Source organism: Parus major, chromosome Z (assembly GCF_001522545.3).
Source record: "Parus major isolate Abel chromosome Z, Parus_major1.1, whole genome shotgun sequence".
Lineage (NCBI taxonomy): Eukaryota > Metazoa > Chordata > Aves > Passeriformes > Paridae > Parus > Parus major.
In genome coordinates, this window is record NC_031799.1 from 27,198,405 (window position 1) to 27,215,737 (window position 17,333).

A 17,333-nucleotide genomic window follows, 5' to 3' on the forward strand; every position below is an offset into this window, starting at 1 on the left:
CACTCCACCCCATTTTGCTAGATAAAGAATAGCCCCAGAATGTTCTTTGTTTCCTGTACCCTCATTGGTTTAAATTCTACTGCAGTGTCCCCATCTTAGTTCTTCCCATTGGTTATCCTCCTTGACCCAACCCTTTGCAGTCCACTGCTGCTCTCACTATTGGATCCTGATCCTAAACTCTACCCCTACCCTGGCAGATAAAACCTATAACTCTAGCCTCGTTCTTGCCTGGTCCCTGGCTTAATAAGAGATCCTGGGTTTTGCTAAACCAAGACCATTCTGTGGTCTTCACTTCCTGTTGGTCTTTAGTGGTTGGCTAGGGTCCGAGACTCCAGGGCCCAGGGGAGTTGTTGTGCCCCTCACCGCAAGAGAACACAACAGCTTCCCTTTGCTATTTAATTTTTATAAATTCTATTTGTCAATGCTCCTCAGATTCTTTAAAACAATTGCATTTTTCAAATATTTCCTTAATTGTAAAAAGTGGTAATAGGGGAAGATAAAGCAGTAATCTAGGTATCTAACCTTTAATTAGGGATAGGATGCTGGAAGGAGTCGGGAGACCAAGAATTCTATTCCCAGTTCTTCCATGTTGGTATGAGAACTCCAAACTTCATTGTCTTCATCTGCAAAAAGTGGGAAATCACATTTATACACATTTTAATAGACCTGCATAAAAAACATCATTTTAAGAAATACTCTAAGCAATTAATTACATTTTCTTTGCATTTCTTTTACATACCATTTTCATTTAATGTGTTTAGTTCAGCTGAGATTGTAATAAAAGATGCAGTAAGAACACCGACTTTCTGAAGAACTTCTGAACCAGTCACATGACCAAACAATGAACTACCCTGGTTTCTAAGTTTACTCAAGACATTCAGGTGCGATCACTGATTGGACAATTACATATTTTGAGAAAACATGAAAATGCACCAAAATTTATCAAGATTCTAAAGTTTGCTTTTATGCCACTGTAGTTTCAAGGAAAAATTTTTAAAATAACATTGCTCTGTGTCACATTCACAAAGTGGCTTCTTCAACAACTAACAAATCTTTATCTGGATGCCAATCTGTATAAAATGACAATATACAGACTTGTATCCTATACACAAATCCAATGAGAGTTTAAAAGCATCAGTTTGAAAATCATTGCAGGAGTTTGTCATTTGACATCTTCAAGAGACATAAACCAAGCAGAAATAGGAACAGAGATTGCGAGACTTGCAGTGGTTTCAATAACCTGGCTTAAAGACCATGTCTTTACAACTACAATATTCTGCAAGTGGTATGGATTGATGGGATGAATTGCCTTGTCACCGATGTGAAGTTGGGTTGCAATTAATATTTCTGTTAAAAAGTTAGTACAAGGCTAAATGATAGTCAGAAACCAACCCACAAACATTGAAACAATTATTCTGAAAGAAAAATCATCAACAAACTGCTGAATAGCTCATAGGGCCTTTAGAACATGCACTTTTCTGACACCACACCTCAAGGATATCATAAAATTGAAAAGGTTATACACAGCAATGACAGCAACTGATACTTCCATGAAAGAAATAATTGAATTCACGATTTCTCTTTATTCTAAAAAAGAGATAACCAACATGGCAAAGGTCTACATAGGTCACATGGAAAAATAGCAAAGAACAAAGGTTTATTGTGTCTTACAATATAAATACTATTTGCATCAAATGAAACTAGCATTTGCCAGGTTTGGAAATCAAAAAGGAGATTTATTTACAAACTCTTTACCACTGAATACTGTGAATGGTAATAGTCTGTTTACATACTTCCATGAATTCTTGAAAGGAATTGGTGTATTTCATCAAGAGAAATAATACTGAAAGCTATTAAATTGAAAAAAAAATCACAGCTGTGTGAGGAAGACTCTGGCTCACAGATTAGTGGATACTAAAAAGAATATTCAGGCCTGATATTGTGCTCTTTTGGAATGCTACTGTTGAGTGCTTCAAGAGACTAGGTGATGCTGGGATTGATGGCCATCATAATAGGATAGATGGACCTTAAATAATGCAGCATTATTAATCTTATTTTTCTTATTATTCTGAGTCCCTAAACTCATTTGAGGTGCAGCTTATAGGGAGCAGTCTACATGAATAAGTTTTTGTGAGCACCTCTAGCCATTCTATTTAAAGGAAAAAGTCCTTAAACATAACAAATATTCATGCTTCAATAAAAATTATTCATTTACTTTAAAATTAATTTGGACTACTAAAGTTCTGCACTACCACAAAGTATAAGCAAAATCAATTAGGAACCACACACACTGTGGCAGCTGTAGATGCCTTACAAATGCTAACTTTTACTTTTCTGACCTACTCCCATAAGACAAATTAGTTTCTGTTCATTCACCAGGAGAAATTTTGCTTCCCTTTTCCCATTAAACCCTTTGCTATGTCACACAGTGAAATCAGCACGTTTGAATGACTTGACAGAAAGACTTGGTTTGAATAGCTACTTCTATGGCCCATGAGACTTGTCAAATTTAATTACTTCTAGTGTAGCAGAATCCCTACAAGAAAATGGCAGCACACACATGGGGGTTTGAAGACTGAAGCAATATTAGTATCATTTTCTACTCATAGTAAAGCAAAACTATTGTGCACAACATGTCCATTCAGGTAAACAAAAGGATGTCATTCAGGATATTCAAAGTCATTAGTAAAACTAAAATTTTGCATGTAATATAGTGTATGAATACTTGTATACAATATCAGAGGTCATCCAAAAGCACAGCATTTTACAAGCTCTGAAAAGTTGAACATGTTCTCTTAAAAGGCTGATTTATATATCTGTGTTTATATGTTTCATTAAATATCTTTTTAACTTCAAGTTGAAATGCAGGCAGTTCTGCTTTTTCATTGTGCCTGTGAATATAATCTACTTTTTTATGGTTCTCTTTGTGCTACTGGTCGCACCATATATATGGTGGAAAGCAAAAGGTACATAGCAAATTGTCAATGGGTATAGATGTTCATTTGAAAAAAAGCCTCATCTCTGACTGACATTTGTGCTATTGGAGAAAAGTATTGGGAATAGGAATTTTATTCAGAAAAAATTACTAAAAGCTGGTTTAACATAATGAATGCTGCGAGCCCATTACATAGTAGTCTCAAGTCTTTCTCCAGAAGAATTTGGACTGTAAACATATGTCTGAGAATAAAAATCCATGAAAACTGTAATCAAACGGAATCAAACTTTCCATGTTATAAAGTTTATATCTGCCAAATTGTAAAATATTTATGAAAATAATAAAATATTGCCATATTAATTCAAAAAAATGTTGGAAATCATTCAAGCAAGTTACTTGAGTCCTGAGTTCCTAAGTTCAGCTTTTCTAACTTTTCTCTTTATTAGAATCAATTATAGCATAAATCTTTCTATTACATTAGCACACAGAAAAATGCCATGCAAGAAATTTTTCTCCATCAAGAACAACTTCAATACTAGAACTTAGTCTTGAGCTTTCCAAACAATGTAGACAACTCACTCTACAGTAAATATAAATTAGAAAAAAGGAAAAAACAATCACTGCAAGAAAAGACAAAATTCAAAAAAAGTGAGTCCCAAGATTCAACCAGTGAAATGGAAATAAATTATGTTGCTGGTATATATGGGTTTTGGCTATGTAAAATGTCCATGAAGAAACTGCCATTCTCTCTCTCTGTCTCTCTCTGTTGGAAAAGTCACCTGCAGCTTTCAACTGTAAAATGTAGTCAGACTTAATCCTTAGTACTGTAAACTCTGCCAGGGCAAGCAGGCACCCTTTACTACCAGGTATCTTCAAAATCAGTTACAAAATAACCTTTCAAGTAGGAAAATTGTATCAAGTACCTTTTTCTAAATTTAACCAAATCTTCTTTCATTCCAAAACTGTCAGCTTCCATCTTTCCCAGCCCTGAGGTAAGATGGAGATTTCTGATCCAGAAAGATACAATTTCCCAATGCAGTTCTTTTAATTAGTGCAAAAGGAAAGGTTCCTATGGAAGGCTCAAGCCTTTCTTCCCCCCACTTTCCCAGAACTTCAGCTAAGTAGATACCAGGTTACTTTTCAGAACAATTTAAAGGGCAGCTGACAGATGTGGTCCTTTTCTTCAACTCAACATCTGAACTGCAGAACTGTGTACAGCAAAAGGGGAAGTAGAAAATTCAATAGGATGAGGAGCAAAGGTTGAAGCTTCATTTTTATGAAACTCACTTTACAAACACAGCTAAATACAGATATGTAAGCTTTTATCCCCTTTGAAGTCATAGCTATTTAAAAGGCAACTATCATTCATAAGCTCTTCTGAAATCTTCCCTTCTAGTGTCTAAAAAAACCCCAAACCAACAAACTCCACAAAAAGTTCAACATATATGAAGACAATTCTAAAATCATCACCTTCCATAAGATAAGATGGGTACTCTTTCTCTATATGCAGAATCACAAAAGATATCAAAGACTTATCTCCATGAGCACTGCAGCAGTGCTGATCTGCAGAAAATAACCCAAAGGTTTTATCAGATCAAATGCTGAAATTAAGCTAATAAATACTAAACACTCTGTATAAAAAGGGAAGGTCTATGCAATATGTGAATTATCCCCATTCAAAGTACTAATAAAGCTTATTTTAATCACATATGAAGTTTTAACACTCTCCTTCCAGACAAACCACTTATAAGCTAAAGAAAAAATACAGATCTAGAAAGCATGACCAGCGGTAAAAATGGGTAGTTGTTATGGCTAGACAGAAGATTAGTGAGTGACCATGTTACAGTTACCAGGTATGTGGAAATACATACAAGGCTGTAAAACAGAGAACAATTAATTGTTCAACAGATCTTTAAGCTTTAAGGCAAAGCATGGCAGTCCTTAACAGCAATCAGTGTGACTTAGACTGGTGTCTAGGAAGCCATTTGCAGTCTTACCATTTCACTGTAGTTATTTAGGCAACATAACCAAACCATTAAAAATGGATGAAGTATGGGTTATCCTGCCCTATATCATGAGGAACAATAAGGAGGCCTTCCTTCCAAATCCTGTCTAATCACATGAAATGTAAAATCAGAGAAGAACAGAAGGAATTAAATAATTTCATTCTACCACACACCAAAAGAAAGAGATACATATATATATATACACATATACATATATATACACACACACACATATATGTAGATAGATACACACACACACACACACACACATATGTATGTATGTATGTATGTATGTATGCATGTATTCTCCCATGGTGTAACAGATACACATACTTTTAACTACTGCCAACACAAAGCAGTACAGCAACTTGATTTATTACATGCAGATTCTTCTGCATTGTTGCTAAACAGTACACTGGTCCAAAGTTACTAAAATACTTAAAAAACTATACATTATGTAAACAAAACATAAATAAGACAGCATAGTTCTTTGTACATATTGTTTAGTTCAGGTTTTTAGGAGTTCAGGAATACGTACAATTCTATACTATAGACTGCATTTTTACAATGCATAATTTTTTTTAAAGAAACAAGTCAAAAATAAATTTGACAAATAAAAAAGACATATATACTGTCATAACCACACTAGCAAACAGTCCATAGAGTAAGATGGAACATGTGCAAAAGGCAAGATTTCTCCAAACTGTTTAATGAATTCATTGGTCATTTCTGAGCCTTTTACTAGAGAACTCTCTGAAAACTTCTGACAAACTAAAATTTTTCTTTCTCCAAATCCCCACAGGTAAACAGGTAAGAACTGTAACCTTGATAATATTGAGTAAATCAACTGTTTAAAACATTGTAAGAAATTATTCAATAGTTACAACTTCCAAAGTTCGAAGAATGCCCCAGAATTTCAAAGTGGCTCATTCGCAGTAAATTCAAGATGCAGCTTTGTCAGGTTTATCAAGGCAAGATGACTGAGATGCAGGGAAGACCACGGTAGGATTTCTGCTTGTGGAAACAACAGGAAGCAGTGATGAAGACAGGGGAAGAACTTTTGGTGCTGAAGTATTTAGAGCATTCAGTATGGCTCCCTCTGGACTGACCAACAGTTTTTTGATAGAACTGTCTAGCTGAAACACTGATGTGTTGCTTGGTAAATGAGAATTTGGAGGATGAACAGCAGAAACAGAAGATGTAGCTACATTAATGGGAGACTTTGTCACTGAAGACACAGACACAGTTACTGCAGACAGTGGAGTACATGAGCTAGCTGGAGTACTAAATATCTGCGGTGTTGCATGTACAATGGGTAAAGCATCTGCAGCTCCAAAAGAGTTCACAATTTTTGTAGAACTTCTCAAAGGATGTTTTGGTATTTGCCAACTTAATGAATGACTTGGTGCTAGGATGATTTTTGAGGTTACTGGATTAACAGTTGGTACACCTTGAGGTTCTTGACCATGGTTAATTGTTAAAGGAGTCTGTTTTGTATTACAGGAGAGAAGAAGAACATGGCTGCCAGCTCCAAGGCCTTGTAGTGGAACAACAAAACGAGTACCATTAATCATTATCTGAGTTCCAGGTGCCAAAGGCATACAAGTATTAATGACTATTTTCTGTTGAGTGGAAGGTTCATTCAATGGAACTCCTCCTGTTTTGCTTGTTACAGGGGGTGAAGCCTCAGACATCTGAACAGTAGAAGCACAAATGTAATCATGACTTTCTTTCTCTGTACTGGGAGGCACCTGCTGACATTGTAGGGCAGAAAGATTGGGAAAACTAATTACTTCACCTGTATTTGGTGATGGTGGGGGCAACACACTCTGAGGTTTGTGAATACTTGCATGACTTGACACAGCAGCTGATATTCCTGACGACTGAAACTGAACCAGTGTGGGCAACTGTCTTTTTGGTACTGGAAAAGGAGCTGGAACTGCTGCCAACTGAGGAACTGTATGTAACACCTTGTGGGGGGTGGCTGCAGGTCCAGGCAAACTAATAACTGGAAATTGCAGAGCAGATCCTAAGTCTTGTGGAGATACTGTTGGCTGTGTTGAAATCAGCATGGATGAAGCAAGATGTCCTGTTTTCACAGTTGATATACCCACAGTATTTCCAATATTTGATGTGCAAATTTGATTACACAGAACCGGCCTTATTCTTGAGGGATCATTGCCACCAGTCAAGACAGTAGACTGGGTCCCAGAAGAAGTTCCACTTGATGTTACTGAAACAGATTCTATTTGTGCATTTGCTGTTGTTACTGTAAAGGCGTTTTCAGCTTCTGTTGCAACACATACAGATTCATTAGCCGACACAGCGAAACTTGGAACAGGAACCACAGTACTACTTGTCAAGGATGGGGCTAAGGCTGTCCTCTTTTTGTCTTCTCCTTTAGAAATGCCAGCGTGCAATATATTAACTGGTAGGGCCTCCTGTGCACTGCTTTTATTATTTACAATGGTCTGACCTATATTTAGTCCAATTTTCACATCTTTTACTTGAGCAATAGTTGGTGATGAGTTTATTCTTATTGGTGCTCCTACTGTAGATGGGATCAAAACCAACTGTGGTTGCTCTGTGGCATTAACAAAGGTTTTGGTTAGGGAAGAAGGAAGGTTCTGTTTCAATGACTCTGCAACTAGATTGGTGGTTGATGGGCCATTGGCAATTTGTGTGTTAATGAAAAGCAGCTTCTGAGCATTAACAGCAGTGGATGCTGGACACGGTATAATACTGACCCCTGATGCTCCAGAGGGAGATAAAAAGGGTGGATTTGTGAATAATGTAAATTTCTGGACTGGAGCACCACTGATTAACTCTCCATTTGTTGCAGAATTTGATTCAGATTGTGTAACAGATTTTGTTTTCACTTTGGTGTCCCCTTGATGGTGCACAGAAGAATCTGGAGTTTTGACAACATTACTTTGTCCAATGCTAGTCACACTAACAGGGCTGTTTGGAGTTGGAGACACCAAATTGGTAGCTAATGGAATGGATGATAAAGAAGAAGACACATGGCAGGACTTCTCTCTTACTTGACATGAAGAATCCTGAACAGCTGGCTGCCGTAGTGTGAATTTAGTATTTTTCTCCATTGTCTGGGTAAAATCAGCAGGGAAAGCTGGAGCATTAACAGAGGCTGTTGAGGGGACAAATCCAGAAGGAGATAATTGTCCAACATGTGGGAGACCAGATGTGGCTGTTGCTACAGATGCAAGACTAGAGCATGATACTGCTGTGGTTTTTGGCACAAGGAAGGCCTGAAGTTGAGATGCATAAGTGAAAACTGAAGTAGGACATAAACTACTGGGTGAAATCTGGTCTCGGTTTGTTTGCACTTTAACAATTCCAGTGTTTCCACCTCGTGTTGTGACCAGAATAGATTGTGATTCTCTTACACACACTGTCTTTAGCTCTTGCTTTGTTTCAGGGGAGTTGGTTTGCTGCTGTGATGCAAGACTATTAGAGGCAGAATCAGCATTTGTAGATGCACTTAATGCTGTTGCTGGTGTCAAGGACTGGCTAGCTGTGGAAAGAGTAGGTGAAGCCAAAGACACAGGCAATGTAGCAGTCGAAACTGTAGTCTTGATTTTGTCATTTTCACTTTGGCTTACCTTAATTACTGATAAGTTATCTGCTGAAGTTACATTCGGCAGTGGTAGTGTTGTGTTCATTGGACTAGTCACTTGTGATGAGTTGGTAGTATTCTTGGAAAAAACTGTAGTGGATGACTGAGTGGCATTTGCAGGGCCTGTTACCAGAACAGGTGTTAAAGAAACATTGATGTTTGACATTTTTGGTAAAGATGTACAGTGCATCTCAAATGATTTTTGTTGCTGAGACTGAATATCCTTGGACACAATTTTTTCTTCCCTCTGCTGAAGAAGAAAATTCTTAGGTAAAATAAGAACTTGTTGCATGACTTTTTCTCCATTTTTAGGGTCAATCATAGCTTGCATTTGAATTTTTACTGAGCTGTTGGGAACGTCTATTGGTACACAGTGGCCATTTGGCATTTTGTATACCATTTGTAAAGGAGTCTTTGAACTGGCCTGGCAGGTCAATGCTGGTTTGATCAGTGATGATTCCAAAGCTGGTAAAACTGACTTTTCAGGAGTAGGTATGTTCATGCCTGCAGGAGGCAACAGTTGATTTGTTAAGGTCACTTTGTTCCCAGTATTCTTGGCAAGCAAGGCCTGGATGGGTTTGGTCCCTTTCAGAAAGTTTGATACTGATGTTGCAGGATCTGTCAAGGAAAGTAACTTTTGAGTTGACCCTTCAAATTGTTTCAGCTCAGTCGAGCAACTATCTGACTGCAGGCTACTATCTGAACTCTGGACCACAACCTCGTTAGTGCTCAGTTTAGCTTTCTTCCTTGGTGAAAGCTCATTAGTGCCTTGATCCAGACAACTATTTTGCTTCAATTGTCGTTTAATGCATTTGGGCAGTGTCTTCTGTATCTCTTTAGAAGCTGATTCTTTTTTCAGAATTCTGTTTTTTCCTGCAGGTAAATTCATCTCTAATAGTTTCATTTCATCTGCAAGAATATTAAAACAGAAACTGTGTTTTACATGTTTGCAACTGATACCCCTATAAAACAGTTTTACAGTGTCTCGCTAAAGGCAATACACTAGTTTGTGAGAGTAAAGGTATGTGGAAGGAAATGTCTAATTTTTAAAGAGTATCTGGTCAAGGACTTTTGCAATACAAAAAGGGGGTAATAAAGAAAGGAGGAAGTAATAAACAAGAACATAGCGACTGAAACCTGACCAGCAATAGGAGGCAGTGAGGAAAACCAAACCCTGTCAATCAAATTAACAGATAACAGTATATGAGAGTATATGACAGTATATGAGAGCATGAAAATGTATATTTGAGCAAGGGTATCTTGAGGGGAAAAGGGAAAAGCCAGGAAAAAAAATATACAGAGACACAGATCTAATCAAACAAAAATGGAGACAATGTCAAGAAACAACTTCACCAATCACATTAGTTGATGGGCTCTCAGGAAACTGCAGAGGCCTCTTGCAGGAAGATCAACTTTTTGAACCTAATACCATTGGTTTATAATAATAATGTTTTATAATAATAAACATGGGGAGATCCTGGAGATGGAGCCAGGGGGGATAAGGGAATTGGTACAGCTATACAAACCCATGAAGCAGTGTGTAGAGGTAAGGGGAGCTGCAATGACAGCTGCAAGAGGTTACAGGCTGTGGGCCTAGTGCCAGCTGCTGGAGGGTGCGTGTCTGTATCTTCCCCGTATCCAGTGTGTGCGTGTTGAAGTTGTGGTAAACTTCAAGGTAGAGTAGCTGGTGAGCAGGAGGGCCTGGGGGTCTGGGTTGGCTTAACAGGTGCGTGGGGGCTGCCTGTGTGACAAAGATGTAAACACCATGTTTCATACTGCATTAAGCTAGACTAGCCAGTGAGCAGGGGATGCATGAAGTGGTAAGAGGGCTTAGAATGCATTCAGGAGGGCCAGGTGGACAGAAGGGCCATGCATTGAGGTTCTTGTTGCATGGGACTGCAGGGGGTCCTCTCTGAGAAGAAAGGCCAGAAACTGCCTTGTGCCAGACACAGCTGATTCCAAAACAAATCCACTGCAGGACATGGCTGAGCCTGTCAGCCAAGTTGGTGATGTCTCATGGATAACGCTTTGCAAAAGCATGTGACAGAGTGGGCTGAGGAAAAAATGTAGAGACACAATCCTGTAGACATCGAGGTCAGCAAAGAAGGAGGGGTAAGAGGTGCTCCAGGCACTGGAATAGATTCATCTGCAACCCAGTAAGACTCCCAATCGAGCAGGTTTACCTGCTCTCATGGAGGACCATGCTGGAATAGGAATGTGTATTGCAGATGCTTAAGAACCCCATTCTACAGCAGGTGAGTAGAATGCCCTGAAGGAAGTTGCAGCCCATAAAGAACCCACCCCTGGGGCAGGTTCCTGACAGGAACTATGGCATATGGGAGATCCACTAGTACAGTCTTATGCTGAAAAACTCTAGCCTATGGAGAGGACCCAGAATGGTGCAAAAGTACTGTATTCCATAGGGGGGACCCCACGCTGGAGCAAGGATGAGGAAGGAGCAGAAAGGACTGTTACAAACTGACCTCAGTCACCAGATTTAATCCTTGCTGTGCCATTTCACAAGGGAGGAGATGGAAGAATTGGGAATGAAAATGAGCCTTGGAAGGAGGTGGATATGTGAAAGGGGGGGAGTTTAGGTTTTGTATTTGTTTCTCACCATTCAACTCCATTTTTAACTGAAAACAAATTAATTCTCCTCGAGTCTGTTTTGACTGTGACAGTAACTGATGAGTGATCTCTCTTGTCTATATCTTGACCATTAAGGTTTTCCATATTGTTTTCTTTCCCTAGCCTCCCTTCTTAAGGAAGTGGGGGGTGACAGCAGTTGGGTAGGCACCTGGCAGCCATTCAAGGTCAACCATCATAAAAGTAAGTTCCACACAGATCTACTATGTTATCACAGAAATAGTTAAGCACAAGAAATGGCCAACACTTCAATATAGCAGAATTTTCATCTTGGTCATGTCTGCCTTCTTCAAGTCTACATCTGACAGATATGCACCACAAGTTATTTTCACAGTCGTAGAGTTAAGGTAAAAAGTAGGACATAAGCTCACTTAGGTTCCCAAATCAACTCAATTCAGCTCCTGAATCAAGTTCAAGCTACTGAATTCCAGTAAATGCTTACCATTGTCTGAGTGATCTTTTTTGGGAACTTCTATATGTTCTGCAGACTCTGATGATTTACCGCATACTACTGCAAAAGATTCTTTGCCAGAATCAGGTTCACTTTCATCATTACTCCACAATTCTCTGGTAAATTTATCATGGTCTGGATGTCTTTTAAAGTCATCATAGTTCTTCTTCAATCTAGACCTTAAAAATAACAAAACTAACTTTACTAAAAAACCATACTGTTTTAAACATAAATTTTATTTGTATTTGCTGCCAAACTAAAAGTTGGTGTAGATTTAATTTCCTGTGCCCTTCAAATAATTACAGTGTAGCTCTTTTTGCAAATCTCTAAAATACAGAAAATGTGAAATGACAACAATGTGCCTTACTTTACCCAAACTTAATTCTATTTCATTATGTCCTCCTACAATAGCAAAAAGACTGAGTCAAATGACCATCACCTTTTTACTGCATCCATGTTCCTTTTCCTCCTTCTCCTTTCACATGACAAATATACTTGTGTGGACTTACGTATTAACTGTAAAAAGTCTACTCCTTATTTTTAAGGCAACTGCAAGAAGAGAATCAAGTAAATCTTGTTTTTCTTAAACACATCATACCTTTGGCTCAGCTATGAGACTAATGTAATTTTCTCCTTAAGAACACTTCCTTATCTCCGGCCCATTGGAACAGCTGCTGTTACCATTTCCATAGGTTCACATTCCACTAAAGAATGTGCATATAACAGAAATACATGGGTACTTCACTCACTTCAACACCATTCAGAAACACATCCACTTACCTTGATACTGCTAACCTCTACATATTTTTAATTGTCCCCTCTTATAAACCATTGTTTAGATGGGATGTAGTAGCTATTTTTGTGTTCAAATACATTTAAACTTCAGGATTCTGCTGGCGGTAACCAACACAATGCCCAGAAAGATTACTTAGCAAATAGATTATAGCAATTAACACCTTGCATGGAATAGAATCTAGACTAACTCTTATGATAGTTATGACCCTATAACAATAAGATCTTAAATTTATTCATTGTTTTGCATTAGTCTAACAGTTGTTTGCATTGAATGCAGCAATGGCCAGCTGCTCTCTGTGAGATGGAGAGGGAGTAGCCAAGAATAATGTCACAGCTGTTAGGGCATGAGCCTCACCAGTCAGTAAAAGCTATTCCACTCCCCCTGAAGGAGGCAGCAGGGCAGGCCTAGGGACGGTAACCAGCTTCAACCAAGAGCCCAGATCAACAAGCAAGTTCTTGGTGCTGAGGCATTCTGAGATCAAACTGGGAAATCAGTTCATAAGTTTAAGATCACTGCCATCAGCAGTGATAGCTGCCAGAGTCAGGACCCAGTTGAGGGATTTCTGGGCAGCTCCGTAGTGATGATGCAGGTAGAAGGTCAGTCTGAGGGTCAGTCCAGATCAGTAGGATCCATGGCCAGACACAGTAACTGCTGTAGTTGAGCTGGAAAGTGGCACACCTGCAGCAGAGATTGTAGGTTGCAGAATGACCTGAAATGGGGAACCTAGGTCCATGACAGGTGGCATAGATGGACAGTCAGGTGGGGCTGATAAGGGTCAGTGAGATCTAATTGTTTACTCCCAGCTTTGACACTCTCATTGAGAGCAGACGTTGAAGCCTGTATGAAGATGTAGTGTGGACAATTCTTCAAATCTGTCATCAGGATTTTGACTGAAGTCTAGGTGTGGAAGAACTACAGGAGCACGTCAGGGAATTACTACTGGATGTACTACTACTACTTCTGGATGTAATTTCCTTTTTTCTTTTCAGGAACTTCTGCTGTGAGGCCAGTGAACAACTGTAATCAGTGGGCATAAATAACCTTCCCTTTTAAACCTTGCTGCCATTCAAATACAATTCAACATTATACTCTGTCATAATCTTGAAAAAGCCAGAGGATCTTTCAGAAGGGGAAAAAAAGGATTTTGATCATAGAGTGTGTTCCCACTAGTTAAAGACAATAACTAAGGAAGGATGCAAAACTCCAGACTCATATTCCATACTGTGGCATCTGGAAGAAGAAGTGCTGCCCAGCCCTTCACACCTTAGAAGTTTAACACTGTTATTCAATTAGTAGATGTTAGTATCTCACTGAGACACCCTATGGATGGAGCAACCACAGTGAGACTTATGGGGGAATTGATGTTTACACCACTGTAAGCAAATTTTTCTCAATTGCTTTTTCCCATCCACATCCTTCTTCACCACTGTCACTGGTGCTACACAACTGCCTAACAGCTGTGTAATGAATCAGACCAAGACAGTGACCTAGAATCCTCCATCTATCTTTCTCTCTTACCCATGATTTGTAAACATCGTTCTTCAGGTGGACCTGGTCTGTGGTATGCTATGTTTAAGTCCAAACAGTTAAACTAGGGTTGCAGCCTAAAACATAAATACTAAAACATCAGTTGAATTCAGTTAATTTCGGAAGTTATCTTGCACTCCAAGTGCATGCTTCTTTTGCTATCAGCACACACATACGTAAAATCTCAACTACCCTGTTCCAGACAAAAATTTACTCCTATCAGTCACAGCTCATATATAGCATAAGTGTGTTCACTTTGCACCACAGTTCTGTGTTCCATAACAACATTGATGCAGCACTGGCAACAAAAGTCCTTTTTGGACTGGAAGCCACTGTGCTGCTAGAAAGTTATCGCCTTCTTGCCATTACTAAAATTTGGTGGGATGTGACAGGAGTGTGACTATCAATGGCTACAGGCTCTCCAAGAGACAGGTGAGGAAAGAGAGGGGCAGAGGGGTTGCCCTCTACATCAGGAGGTAGAGACATCATCTGTCTCTGAAGAACAACCACAAGCAGGTCAAAAGCCTGTGGGTAAGAATTAGGGACCAAGGCAAGAAAGGGAACCTTGTGGCTGGTTTTAAGTACAGACCCCTGATCAAAGGGACCCTACTGATGAAGCCCTCGTGCTCCAGCTACAGGCAGCACCATGATCACAGGCTCTTGTCCTGCTGGGGCACTTTAACCACCCCAAAATCTGCTGGGAAAGCAGCATAGCGGGCTGCAGGCAAGCCAGGAGACTCCTGGAAAGCATGAGGGATACCTTCTTGAGCCAAGGAATACACAGCAGCCCTACCAGAGGACATGCAATCCTGGATCTGATGGGCACCAGTGTGAGTGAGCTGACCTTGAATGTCAAGATTGGAGGGAGTCTGGGCTGCAGAGATCACGCATTGCTGGAGTTTGCAGTCCTGAGGAATATGGGCCGGGCGAGGAACAAAGTCAGGCCCTGAACTTTAGGAAAGCAGATCCCCAACTCTTCAAGGAGATAGCCAGTGGGATCCAATGGGAGACTTCCCTCAGGGACAAGGGAGTGGAACAGAGATGGCAGATCTTCAAGGGAGTCTTCCACAGAGTGCAAGAGCTGGCAATCCCCAGGAGCAAGAAACTGGGGAAGGAAGGCAAGGAAACAGCAGGGCTGAGTAGGGAACTGCTGGTCAGACTGAAGGGAAAGAAGCAAATGCACAGGCAGCTAAAACCAGAAGAGCTTGAAGAGAGCTTGAAGAGATCGAGTTTGGTTGTGCAGGGCAAGGGTGAGGAAGTCCAAGGCAAAACTGGAATTGAACTTGGCAAAGAACACAAAGAATAACGGGAAGCGTTTCTACAGGCACGTTAACCACAAAAGGAAGGCCAAAGAAGGTGACCCCCTCTGATAAATAAGAGTGGAAAACTGGTAACAATGAATAAGGAGAAGGCTGAGTTACTCAAAGGCTTTTTGCCTCAGTCTTCAAGGGCAGTATTTCTTCACAAGCCTTCTGACTGGATGGACAGCAGGATGGGAACTGGGAGAATAATGTCCCTCCCACTCTAAGTAAAGATCAGATTCATGATCACCTGAAGAATATGAATGTACAGAAGAGAGGGAATTGCCTGATGTATTTACCAAGGACTTTCTATGACATTTGAAAAAAAAAAAAAAACTGGAAGTTAGGTCAAGTCCCAGATAGCAAGAAAAAGCATAACACTGTACCGATCTTAAAAAAGGTTGAGAGGAGGACCCTAGGAACTACTGACCTGTCAGCCTCACCTCTGTGCCTGGGAAGATCACAGAACAGACCCTCCTAGAACCCATGCTAAGGCACAGGGAGGTGATTTGAGATAGCCAGCAGAGTTACACCAAGGGCCTGTCCTGCCTGATGAATTCTGTGGCCCTCTAGGATGGACTGAGTATATCAGTGGACAAGGGAACGGCTACAGTTGTCGTTTATCTGGACTTCTGTACAGCCTTTAACATGGTCTTCCCACAGCATCCTTGTCTCTTAAATTCGAGAGACTGGGATTTGATAAGCAGACCCATTCAATGGATAAGAAATAGGTTGGATGTTGGCATCCAGAGGGCAGTGGTCAATGGCACAGAATCCTGATGGACATCAGGGGCTAGTCATGTCCCTCGGGGTCCACACTCAGACAAGAGTTATTTAATATCATCACTAATGATACAGACAGAGGGACTGAGGGCACTCTTAGCAAGTTTTCAAATGACACCAAACGGAGTGGTGCAGCTGACACCCTTAGAGGACTGTGGTGGCTAACAGCTGCCTAGAGGCCTAACAGTTATAGATAATCTTAATTATAACTCGACAAGTCTATGCCGTTAACGAAAAGAGGTAAACATCCTTAGAAGGAAGGCACTGAGAAGCTGGGAGATTCAAATTCAAACAACAGATGCCAGCCAACCCTCAAACAGCATGGACAACTACTGGTCAGTGATCTGGGTGGCAACCTAATTCAGCCAATCAGGACCAAGGGTAGGTTTTTTGAAAACCCTGTAAAAAGTAGCTGCACTCAAACTAGCAGTTTGCTACTGCTGCATGAACCTCTAGTGTTCTGTTGTGTCCCTCTCAACAGCGGCAGTGCATGGGATGCCATCCAGAGGGACCAGGACAAGCTTAAAAAGCAGGTCCATAGGAAAACCTCGTGTTTTAACAGGGCCAAGTGCAAGGTGTTGCACCTGGATTGGGGCAACCCCCTGTATTAACACAGGCTGGGGTGAACAGATGAGAGCAGCCCTGCCCAGAAGGGCTTTGGGGTGCTGCTGGGTGAGAGGCTGGACATGACCCAGCCATGGGCACTCCCAGCCCAGAGAGCCAAACGTGTCCTGGGCTGCATCCAGAGCAGCGTGGGCAGCAGGGCCAGGGAGGGGATTCTGCCCCTCTGCTCTGCTCTGCTGAGACCCCACTGCAGTGCTGCATCAGCTCTGGGGTGCCACAACAGGAAGGACATGGAACTGTTGGAGTGAGTCCAGAGGAGGTCACCAAGATGACCAGAGGAATAGAGCACCTCTCCTGTGCAGAAAGACTGAGAAGGATTGGTCAGCCTGGAAAAGAGGCAGCTTCAGGGAGACCTAACTGCAGCCTTCCAGTACCTGAAGGGAGCCTTCAAAAAAAGCTGGGGAGAGAAACCTGTACAAGAACTTGTAGTGAGAGGACAAGGGGCAGTGGCTTCAAATGAAAGACAGTAGGTTTAGATTAGAAATTGGGAAAAAATTCTGAAGTGCAACTGTGGTGAGGCACTGGAACAGGTTGTCCAGAGTTGTTGAAACTCTACTCCTGGATGGCCAGATTGGATGGGGTTTTGAGGAATCTGGTCTGCAAAAGGTGCCCCTGCCCACAGCAGGG

The 17,333-nt window shown here is 40.7% G+C and overlaps 1 protein-coding gene across 2 annotated transcripts in view; it reads right to left on the reverse strand.

Annotated features, from left to right (window-relative positions):
- Positions 1 to 1,563: 1,563 nt before the first annotated feature.
- The window catches only part of KIAA2026 (KIAA2026 ortholog), a 53,413-nt gene continuing 37,643 nt past the window's right edge, over positions 1,564 to 17,333 (reverse strand). The window contains exons 7-9 of one of the 2 annotated variants that reach the window (XR_004500567.1): positions 11,667 to 11,854; positions 4,933 to 9,487; positions 1,564 to 4,498 (exon numbers count right to left, since the gene is read on the reverse strand). Coding sequence is in view for 1 of the 2 variants with exons in the window: in XM_015652840.2 (XP_015508326.1) it covers positions 5,883 to 9,487; positions 11,667 to 11,854 (3,793 nt within the window). In the remaining variant the exon portion in view is untranslated. Of the gene's footprint in view, positions 9,488 to 11,666; positions 11,855 to 17,333 lie in introns of both variants that reach the window. The other variant, XM_015652840.2, reaches the window with a different exon arrangement.